The sequence below is a fragment of the Musa acuminata genome, chromosome BXJ1-9 (genome assembly GCF_036884655.1).
Source record: "Musa acuminata AAA Group cultivar baxijiao chromosome BXJ1-9, Cavendish_Baxijiao_AAA, whole genome shotgun sequence".
Classification (NCBI taxonomy): Eukaryota; Viridiplantae; Streptophyta; class Magnoliopsida; order Zingiberales; family Musaceae; genus Musa; species Musa acuminata.
In genome coordinates, this window is record NC_088335.1 from 39180118 (window position 1) to 39192138 (window position 12021).

Below are 12021 nucleotides of genomic sequence, written 5' to 3' on the forward strand. Positions count from 1 at the left end.
AATTTAAAAATGGGAATACCTTTTGAGAAATATTTAAAATGGGTATTTATTATGTTATAATTCCTGTTTTTATTGCCTAATTTCCTGTCCTCGTATGGTTTGGTAATTAACGAAATGTCGAATAGCGAAGTGAAAAAATAGTAAACGGAAAAATCATAAATGTCCTCTCTGCATATTCGGACCACTTGGTATATTAACACTAATCTTAAGGAACCCCGAGCTACCATCAGTAGCCCTTCTTTGCCCAGGATTCGGAAATGTCACCGGTTAATAGTACGTATGAAACCCTACTCGATGACGTGGAAGATTGTAAAACGTCCGATGAGGAGCCGCAGAACGATCGCGTACGAAAGACCAGTGGCGATAGTACTACTTTCTTTTCGCGCAAGTCTCCTCGATGGGAAGTGCCCCAAAGCCGTAGAAAGTTAATACGAAGAACAATCGAGAACCTCTTCCATCCTTATACCTAATCCTTTGATCGAAACCCTCACAGAATCCTCCGCCGATCCCCGAATCGATCCGATGCCCCGCCGATCTATGAACGCCGGCAACGCCGCCTCCTCTGACCAGCTGCCCCCCGAGGCCGCGTCGAGTCTCGCTCCCGGCTTCCGCTTCCACCCCACTGACGAGGAGCTCGTCAGCTACTACCTAAAGCGGAAGGTCTGCGGGCGCCCGCTCCGCATCGATGCTGTCGCCGAGGTGGACCTCTACAGGTGCGAGCCCTGGGACCTCCCCGGCCGCTCCCGGATCCGCAGCCGCGACCTGGAGTGGTACTTCTTCAGCCCCCTTGACCGTAAATACTCCAACCGATCGCGGACCAACCGCGCCACCCCGCAGGGGTACTGGAAGACCACCGGCAAGGACCGCCCCGTCTGCCGTGGTCCCCGCGTCGTCGGCATGAAGAAAACGCTCGTTTACCATGCTGGCCGGGCGCCACGCGGCACCAGGACGAACTGGGTGATGCACGAGTACCGCCTCAAGGATGAGGAGTTGACCCAGGCCGGCATTTCGCAGGTACACGATGCATCGATCTTTTTTTTTTTAGCTTCTCTTTAGATGAAATCAAGTTCTTCGGGTCGGACGAGAATTGATTTTGGTATTCTGGGTGGGGAAGAATGCGTTCGTGGTATGCAGGATCTTTCAGAAGAGCGGTGCCGGACCCCAGAATGGAGCTCAGTACGGAGCACCGTTTCTTGAGGAAGAGTGGGAAGTGGAGGCGGATGATGCGGTAGTTTTAATGCCAGATGGTGGAGAAGATGATGAGGTTAATGAGGCCGCAGAACAGGAGTATTTGCACTTCGGTGATTTCGTAAAGGTGCATCAACCTGTAAATCTTGTTACTTCTTGGATATCTGCTGACTTCACATTTTTCATACTAACTCTTGATTATACTCCTTATTTTTCTTAGTCTACCATACATAAATTCTCATATGTGTCATCTGTATACTGTCATTTGTTCTAATCATTGCTAGCAGAAGCATGCTACTATATTATTATTGTTGGTTCGTATCTTTAAATATCTTTATAGAGCAACGCAGACTTCTACTGAGAAATTTACGCAAGATGAACTTGTAGCTTGTTTTTCATTTAAGTTCATGCCCTGGAAACCTAGGTGTACTTGTTATACCCTTCTGCACAAACTCTCTTTTAATTCATTCTGGTCAAACTCTTATTGTTTAGTTTTATTTATTTCTAAGCAGTGACTGCTTTTTCCTCCTAATAAAATAGATGCTGCCAAGTTCGGCACTGCTTTGGGCCTTTAAATTTAGAACAATTTAGTGTCACAAGTAGCACAGCCATATCTAGCTATCAAATTGGTGGCCTTTAAAGTACTTCAAATGTGAAGGAAAGTACGTTCAAAGCGGCACATCCATTGGATTTCTTCATAGTTTGAAGTTCATAAAGACTAGATGATTTGGGCAACGGCTTGTTTCTACACTTGTAGTCATGAATGAGAAATTTTAGGAAAAGTTGGAAACCTATCTTAGAGATACTAGCAGCAGCAAGGTTTCAGCCAGTCTTTCAATTATAAGTCAATAACACAGAGTGGGATATCATAAATTCATGTTTTTCCTAGAGTCATATTGAAGGAACTGGTAAAATCTTGAGTGCTTTGAGATTCCAAGGTCAATGACCTTAGGTAAGGGTTGATGTGGCACTTGAATGGTTCTTACATAGAGATGCATGGAAAGAACATGGTAAATTTTATGTTCACCATGTGCACATGGATGTCACATTAATGTTTCGTGGATACCATTTCAATATGATGTGTCAAGAATTTCTATGGCAGAACATGCAGGAATCATGTGTTACTTAAAAGCGTATCTAAACTTTGTAGCAGTTTATTAGAAATTTGGAACTTTGAAGGAGTATGCAAGTCTGAGAGTTTGGTGAGGCACATAGAAAATTGCTTTGTCAATCGTGCAAACTTCTTGCACACATCTTAGTACCAGCAGATCTGATGAAATTTATGTTATATTGTTTTGCTTATTTTATCAGATCTGATATTGTATTCTATGTGAAAAAGTAAGCATGGAAGAGAAAAAGTAGAAAAATGAGACTAACATATAGCATCAAGGGTGGTTTTAATTACTCATTTTTGTTGATGTATGATTATTTTCAGAATGTGGACTTGGAGAATCAACATGTGAATGCTTCCAACCTTGTGGCAGATCTTGATGAGGACTATGGTGGCCTTACAGAAGATGCCACCATTTTACTGGACGAGACAGTCGATGACACTAGCTTCACCAACATGGTTGAGTGTATTGATGAACCTGGACAGCAGATTAGCCAAACTCCCACTGATGACATGGAAAAGGAAACTCTCATGGAAGAACACACTCATAATCATAGTCCCCCAAATGAAAAGGATGAATATGTGGAGTTGAATGACCTTACAGATTCTGCAAATGTGACATTCCCACTAAGTGAAGAATCTAGTTATCCCATAAGAACTTTCCATGCTCAGAATATGGATGGGATAGATGGAAATAGCAACTTGCAGAAAATGCTTGACATTGAGGAGTTCTTTGACACCATGAGCCAGAATTCTGACCCCTTGGAATCATACCAGATGACCTCGGCACAGGATAATTTCTATGTCCAACCAAATGATTTGAGTCCTGGTCCTGGTGGTTGCCCTTCGAGCCAACAGCTTCAAGAAAACATGGTATTCTGTGATGCACCTAGTGATAATCTAGCATTCGAGCATGAAAAGGATCAATTTACACACTCACCTGTCGATGACACGTCTGGTTTTGAGATGATTGATGACTTATTGGCATATTTTGATGCCACTAATGATAAGTTATACTATGACACTATAGGTTTTCCAGGATGCTCAGAATGTACTAGTTCATCTGACAAGTCCAACTTTGCTGGAGAGGTAAGAGCTGGCAGACTCTTAAATTTGTAGAAGAGCATTTCATGATAACTTAGATCGCTTATCTGTTCTCATTCCATATACAATAGGTTTGTGATGGCAATTGCTCAACAAGCAAGGCACCAGCACAGGTGCCAGATACACATATTGTAGGTGGAGCATCATCCTCAGCTTCATCTGTTGCTTGTAGTAAGACGGAGGGCAACCATGAGGATGTAACTGTTAAACCAGGTATGCATTACAACCTCAACAATAACATACACAAATTAGTGTTTCAATCACTCTGCAAATGATATAGTCGGTGTGCGAAAATCCCAAGTTCCTCCTAATGTCACTGAAGGCCCTTTGTTTTATTTTGTATCATGTTTTCCTGCTAAAAAATTGATATTCTCACCTAGTTTGTGATTGGTTTCAAATACCATAGTAGATTATTTGGCGATGGTTAGTTGCATAATTGACACAGTAATTCAGCCTCAGTCCTCTACAGTATAGTCCTACACAATTTCATCAAAACTCTGGTGCAGATGCTCACATGAAGGATGGAAATGACAAAACCATTTCAAAATGTCTGGTGAACATGCTGGGCTCGATCCCTGCACCCCCTGCATTTGCTGCTGAGTATCCTGCTGGCGCTGCAAAATCAATGGCACAGACGTCCGCACTCCACCCGGCCAGCTCAATCCATCTCACAACTGGGTTTGTTCACATCTGTGATCCCACGGTATCAGGAAGTGTGGGACACTGGTCATTGCAGAAGAACGGGCATGCGAGCTTTATCCTTTCCTACAGGATGGCAGACAATGTATCTAGAAAAACTTCAGACTTTGTGCCTTCTTCTAAGAATCAGGTTGATGCAGTATCAGTGGTGCTTCGAGGTGGCTTATATGTTCTCTTCCTTCTACCACTGTTTCTTACAATCAGCTATAAAGTGGGGATCACTATATGTGGCAGGTATGGTGGTTTTCTATATTTAACGATATGACACATGGATATAGTAGGACTAACACCAGTTATTTGTTTTTTCTTGTGTAGGAGCTGGTTCAATAACAACGCTTGGCATTACTTGTAGCTGGTTCAAGTCCTTGGAACCTCATGATCATCCGTCCTTGATTCCAAACCAGTGGTGACTGTGCATGATGATGGCAGCAATAAGACTATTGTGGCAGATATAATAGTTCATCTGCATCGCGATGCATGGAGAACGGTTGTTGTATCTTGGTTCAACCGCTGTGCTGTATTTTGGTTCAAGTACAAGAGATACAAATATATATATATATATATATATATATATATATATATATATATATATATATATATATATATATATATATATATATATATATATATGAACTTGTTAAACGTTTGTGCTAATATAGCCCAGGCAAAAGGGTTTGATCGGGATACTCCAACATAAAATAACTTATCCAACTGATTAAGACAGATAGTTCATTCGCCTTTTACATTTGGAGTATCATAGACGTTACAAGGCTCGGTTACGTGGTGATCACATGGCATGAGCATGCTAATTGAACTAAGGTGAAACCCTGCTTGGGGAGGGGGGAGTGGGGAGGGGGTTTGTCAAATCGCCTCTCCAAAGATTTTAGGAGTTAACTTAGCAGAAATCTTAGGGAAGAGGTTGAATACTTACAGAAAAAACACATGGCTGAAATCTTCAGACTCCATCATACATGTATGCTGGGCATCGTGCTTCTTAGGTGAGGTGGTATTGAATCGCCTACCGATAGAAAAAAATGTCTGCAAGTAACAGCGACAAGCAAAAATAAATGACTAATTGGCAGTCAGAAACAATTTTTTTTATGCTTGCAATCGAGCCAGTCACAAAATGCTCCAAGTGATGTACTTGCAAGTAACAGAATGTTTAAACCTAAGCTACTAGCTGCAAATGCACTCGCAGGCAACCAGACAGTCCCTTGATGAACATGACTTGCTTTAGCTCATAACCCTAGCCCAAAAGTGGCTGGAGAAGCTGCACAAACTGGTACGACTTACAAACATGATTTGGACCATGAAAAGAATAATGCAGCTCAAACTGCAGTCTTGAATTTATTTTAAAAATCACAATTAATTATCCTAACCAGATTGATACTCAAATTATTAGGTGGCATCTTAAGATACAAAAAGGGAAACAGAGTCTTGTTTCTTATGCACATGCCCCAATGAGATGCTAGAAACCATTAGGTTCATCGACTTGGAAACAAGTTCCACTGCCTGCAAATGAACAAGCTTTTCTAGGATGTATGAAATAATTACTCGGCTGGAGTCAAACCAACAACACCTGCATAGATAACACATTGTTTAATAGAAAATAATTGTGCAAACTCATGAAAAATCTGTAAACAACTAAAACAGTTAAGCCAAATTAACCATTTTACATCTACACAAGCATCAGTATGAAAATCCTGCCTCTAAGGGTGCTCCAGATACAATCAACTGGTGATATGTCTGATACAAGATGTCAAAAAGTCCAGAATAAAAATTACAAAAAGATTCAAAGGACAACGTGAATGCATGCTTGAATTCAAAATTTAAAGCACTGTTCCCCACACCAAATACACACTAAAACTCCCACTGGTCCCCTTTGTCCTCTCATCTTGTTTACCTCTGAGTATTGACATACAGATTAGTAAAAATTGATTTATCATATTAACAACATTTTCTTTTTGTGCTCATTTACCGCTTTGGGTTATGATTCCATAGTTCTAAAACTGCTTCTTATTTTACTTGGATGATTCATAATATTTACACCTCTGTCATCTAATTTTAGATGGTCAACTTGTGCGAAATCATTTGTTGCTTTCCGAATTATTTTATGAGATAAATTACACAACATGGAAAAGGTAATTATGAACCCATGCGTAATCTTTGTTCACTATCTCAAGATCTTCTTCCTCATTACTGTTCATCAATCAAATTACATCTCTCAAGATAACACCCTCAAGTTTATTAATCTTGAGATAGTGAACCACCACCATTTTTAGGCCCTCATTAGGATTGCATCTCTTAACTTTCTTTTAGAATATAAATGACAAATACGTTGTCTACTTCCGTGATAGCTTATTAGTGACAATGAGTTGTCATCCACAAGTAATCAAGGGAAAGGAATCAAGCAAAAAAACCTCAGCAAGGAGTCAGATATTTTTACTTTCTCTCAGCTCAGCAAAAATAAAATGTATAGTTCAACATATTTATCTTGATGCTTTTGCTCTAGTGTGCAAACAACAGCAACAGGATGCCTTTTATTTGAAATGAGATGTGTATGTTATATGAAGAAGTTCCAATTAAAAAGACCAGCGAACATTTCAGTATTAGTCATATAAAAGAGAACTCCTCAAAGATTTCAAGTTCAAGTATGATGGTCTATCTAACTTCAATCGACCATCTCAATCAAGAAAGAAGTTAAGCAAGCAACCAAATGACATACTTTACCATCTCATAATGAATAATGAATAATGAATTGGCTATCATATAATGCCCCTGCAATGTGATTTTTCATTCTTCCATATAATGTAATCTTCTGCAGCAATTCTCTTGCATGGGCCAAAAATAAAAATGTCACCTACAATAACTTGGATTGGTACCTTGTGGCAACTAGGTTTAGCCATAAGTTGGTCATACATCTCATTATAATGAATAACAGATTCAAGTATGTCCCTGAAAGGTGATTTTTAATTTTTATGAAACGTAATATCCCACAACAATTCTCTTGCACTGGTCATATATGAACATGGTACATTGGCAAGTGGTGGGACCCATTATTTCTTTAGGTGCATTCTTAAACAAGATAAATTCCAAGTCCTGTTTGTTAAATTAGTCTGTTTTGTCTCTTTCTGGAGAAAATTTCATCCACCCTAAAAGGTTATAATGGACTAATAAGATTTTACTAACAGGAGATGTGTTACCACAGACCACAGTCTTACATGTTCTTCTCATGAACATACACAATTTTTTGTTAGATAATTCACAGTAGAGATTCGTGAACTATGGTGTTGAACCTCTACCAGGGTGGTGCTCAAAACTCCTAATTTCCTTGTAATATTCAATGCTTAAACACGAAAAGAATATCATTCAATTGTGACATTAAGGCCACTAACCGTAATTCCTACTGCCTTCTTCCTTAGTTGTTTCCAATAAGAGCTAGAAACTTCAAACGAAACTAAAATAACAACCAAAATAGCTAGGAAGATAGGAGTTCATTCAAGAAAAAGACAACATTAATATATATTGCATACCACATGCCAATCTTCCTCCAGCATTTCCAGTGGTAAGGCTAAGTTCATGACCACCTGGGGACACCACAGAGTAACGTGAAACTTAATCCAAAAAACAGAGGAAGGAAGAGAAATATTGAAAAGAAGGGACAACAAACACATGCTTCCACGAAGTACTCAGTAATTCATTATATACAGTAGTGAAAGAACTAAACATATACTAAGTGCTACCTTTTCCCAGATCATCCTCAAGTTCATGAACCACTAAGGCCCTGCCAACAACTGAATTCAGCCCAGACAAAGGTATCTATATATTCATCACAGAGAAAAATAAAAGAACAAGATAAGAACCAGCTAGTAATAAGATATAGGCCTAAATAAAAATGAAAAGTGTGAAAAAAAGAAAGGACTGTGATACAGAGGAACAGAGACCAAGCAACCCATCAAATCCTGACCTGACTGTCCACCTTTGTTGCCTCAGCTACACCTGTAGTTTTGAAAGCAATATGCACTCAAAAGACAACTCAATCAGCAATAAAGATAGTACAAAATGAAGGATGGATAAAAGTCTGCCTTCAGAGTTGGCAACTATGTTTCCCAGATCACCCGCATGACGGACTTCATCTTCAGGAGCACCATGTGTCATTTTGTTAGGGTTGAAGTGAGCCCCTGTCAGAACGAATTGGTGCTTAATTACAATGACAACACATGAGATGACAGAGAATGTATAATAGAATCCTGGTTAACCAGGAGTTTACAAAGTCTATCCTAACCTGTAGGCATCATATACTATAGCATTAACTAAGAGTATCATTAGCAAATGTGAGAAATATATCATGAAGTTTTATCATTTGCACATGTGAAAAATATGTGATACAAATGGCTAAGTTAAACCTGTTGAAATGCAGCCATTTGTTGTGTCGCCATACTCATGCTACAAAACAGAACAAGTAGAGCATGTTTAGAAGTCACTTATTTATTTTTAGGATGAAAAATAGAAAGTAGTTACTCACTAGATGAAAACCATGAAGTCCAGGTGTGAGTCCAGTGACACGAACATTAACTGTTGTAGGACCTATTGCAGAAACATATAGACAGTGAAGTTTCATAGCAATGTCACACATGAACTGAAAGCAACAATCGAGAAACACTTATACATATGATCAACTTTATGTTATGAAGGTAGACATTTGATTACAGAAAATATTAGATTAAATGGGGCATTCTATGTTGCTCCTTGCAACCTGAATGACTAGGTTCGAGACACAAAGTAGCCTCTCTGCTTGTACTACTTATATTGACCCTCCCTAGCCCTTGAATTGGTGAGAGTCTCATGAGATGGGTTTTCCCAACTTAAGTATACATTCTGGGTCACCAATATGATACATGCACAAGAAACTAGTTTTGTTTCCTCAACAGAATGTACATCAACATTCAAATTGATTGGCCATAACCCTAGAAGAATAGAAATCTGGCAAAGAAAGCTGTAAGTTAATATGGTGTCAAAAAACATGCATTTTCAACTTTTTTTCCTCATGAAATTTGATTGTTTTGTCTTCAAGCAAGGAAAAACTCAAAGCAAATTCAAAACATTGCACCAAATTAGGCACATTACAGAGTTATATTGATCAACTGAAAGACCAGTATTACAGGTTTAGTTCTTACTCAAAGCAAATTCAAAACATTGCACCAAATTAGGCACATTACAGAGTTATATTGATCAACTGAAAGACCAGTATTATAGGTTTAGTTCTTACTAAAACATTATTCGTGCACTCATCCCAGGTTTCCAACGTCAGTTTCATAAGAAAGAAACTTGTGCTCCAAAATTGTAGAACTACCTAAGGCGCATGCTACATAACATGAGTATTTTCTAGTGAAATTTGCTCAATTCATATCATTCAACACTTCAAATTTGCATAACAAATGTCCTAGAGATGTTTGAATTTGCAGGCATTTGAAAAGCTCCGAACCCTTTCTTTTAGATAAAAAAAAGCTTTCTACAAATCATCGATTTCATCCACAACTAAACAATACACCACCACCACCACCGTCAACAGCAACAACAACAAGTCCTAATGTTCCAACTGTTTGGAGCTTAGCTTAGGCAAAATGCAGCTCACAGTGTAACAGGCAAAAATAATAATCAAAATAAAATCTAACCAACCAAAGACATGTCCATTGAAACAACTAAAAATCATCGTGTACCAATGTTATTAAACCCCTAAAACCCTAAAAGTGGAGAGAATCGAAATCAAAATCTACTCATCCAAAGACATTGCCATCGAAACGACTCGAAATTACAGTAAGCATGTTATTCAACGCTCCAAACCCTAAAAAGGAGAGAGAGAGAGAGAGAGAGAGAGAGAGAGAGAGAGAGAGAGAGGACCATTGTCTTCTTGGACGAGGGTGACGACGCCCTCGACGTCAGAGTTCCCCTTGAGGACGGCCACGGCCTTCTTGATGACGGCAACGACGACGAGGGGCCTGGCGGCGGCGGGAGAGGCAGAGGAGGCGACCTTGGGAAAGGAGAAGGGAAGGCAGCGGAAGGGCTGGCCGAGGAGGGCGGAGCGAAGGAGGGGGCGAGCAGAGGAAGCCGGCGGGGCAAGGTGGGGAAGGGCGGCGGAGGAGGCGGAGAAGAGGAGGGTTTGGGCGGGCATCGCTGCGGCGAGTGTGGCTTGCATCAACCCGAAGCCGAGATAGGCTGCTCGACCAGATAAGGAGACGCTCTTTTATATTGCTACGTGTGTTCTTGGAGATGTCATTGAAGAACTTGTTTGTTTTCTGCCAAAGAAGCATAAATGGTTTCACTTTGCATTGAGAGTTTTTCTTTTTATTTTAAAAAAAAATATTACTATGAGTTTATCATTCTTATTTCATTATTTTACTGACATTAATATTTTTTTTCAAATAATTTATAAAAAAATGTTGCATCCAAACACCAATTTTATGTACACTTCTTGTGGTTATAACTTAATTTTGTTTGGCAATATACATTATTCTCAAATATGAGTCAAGACAGCTTTGGTATCTCCTTTGCATTTAATTGAAAAACCTACGGCTTACACATAAATGTCAGTGTAATTTTTTTTTATTACCTGCTATAAGTTAACTATAGTCAAAATCCTAAATTACAGAAACATTATTTATACTATATTATATGATATATTAAATTTTGAAATAATAATTTTTTTATTTGTTATATGTATGTGATGGGAGAAATATACTCAACAAATGATAGTGACAATACACGTGATAGTTTGGTTAGCATAAGAGAGACAAGACTTTCTACCAAGCTAGACACAAGACTAAAAAAATAATTATGAGTTATCTGCTTTCACGACTCACGTGGATAAGTCCAAAAGACAATAATTATAGTCTATCTATTTGAAGTATATTTCGTAAGATATTTTTTTCCTTTTACTCGATATAAAAAATTATTTTTATATGATAATCAAAATAAAATATTTTTTTTACTATTTGTACTCATCTATTTATGGACTAATTTGAGCGTTGGAGGGATTAGGTTAGGAAATCCACACATAACCTTGGTCTTCATGCAAGTCGCCTTTAGAGCATATGGGCACATAACCTCAGGAAAGCTCCAAAGACACCTTGGCAACATCTCATCCTTCCTAACTACGTAAACTCGAGCAACATTAGACTGATTAGGATGTCATTGATTTTTCTTCTAATATTTTGGCACTAAAAAAAAGAGCCCATGTCATGGGAATATTAGCCCACTGATCTGTTCAATGAGTACTTCAATGAAAAAGCTTCGCCCTCAACCGATAGTACCTTCACTCACAAAGGGTAATAGCCAACATTTTCAAACCTCAAGCTTCCTCCTCAAACCCTGTTGTAATATTAGAATCTATTTAATGATCGAGATCTCTCTCTTTTAGAGATAACCCCGACCTATATGCTCATCTTAACCGAGGTCTTCCTGAACCTCACTCAATATAGACATCGATGGGAATGATATAGACCATCACCTTGCTCTTACTTCAATTAGTTAGTTGACGATGCTTCTTGCCCCACCAAACCTATAGTCCCACCAATGCTCATCGAGATTTTCCAACCCAATGTGGCATCGACTCCCAAGAACACTTGAAGCCTACTAAGCTACTAGTGGATGGGAGACTCCAATCCTCGATTGTGGAGTTTAGCGGACCACACCACCTTTAGTTTGCCTTACTTGAGTCTGAGGCATAATTAGCAGACTCCATAGAGGATATCATTTAGGCACAATTTCAATAGATAGGCTAATAATTGGAGGATATACATTGAGAGTTTTAATTGCCCAAGGGTAAAGATTTGACTAATTATACCTCGAGTCGATCACCATTTATTCAGAAGATCCAAGAGGAGCTTATCTATGCTAGCTTCCAACTCCTAACCTTAGAG

The 12021-nt window shown here is 39.0% G+C and overlaps 2 protein-coding genes across 2 annotated transcripts; one reads left to right on the plus strand and one right to left on the minus strand.

The window, feature by feature from the left end:
• The first annotated feature begins 405 nt into the window (after positions 1-405).
• On the plus strand, positions 406-4786 carry LOC103998499 (NAC domain-containing protein 53). Its single transcript, XM_009419983.3, has 6 exons — positions 406-1014; positions 1115-1315; positions 2624-3388; positions 3475-3616; positions 3910-4336; positions 4418-4786. The coding sequence occupies exons 1-6, from the start codon at positions 523-525 to the stop codon at positions 4452-4454; spliced, it is 2064 nt and encodes a 687-aa protein (XP_009418258.2). The 5' UTR covers positions 406-522; the 3' UTR covers positions 4455-4786.
• Positions 4787-5417: 631 nt separating this feature from the next.
• Positions 5418-10381, minus strand: LOC135593496 (superoxide dismutase [Cu-Zn], chloroplastic-like). Its single transcript, XM_065083586.1, has 8 exons — positions 10004-10381; positions 8628-8689; positions 8509-8548; positions 8188-8283; positions 8070-8101; positions 7846-7921; positions 7636-7689; positions 5418-5681 (listed from the first exon to the last, which is right to left on the minus strand). The coding sequence occupies exons 1-8, from the start codon at positions 10296-10298 to the stop codon at positions 5653-5655; spliced, it is 684 nt and encodes a 227-aa protein (XP_064939658.1). The 5' UTR covers positions 10299-10381; the 3' UTR covers positions 5418-5652.
• Between the last annotated feature and the right edge of the window lie 1640 nt (positions 10382-12021).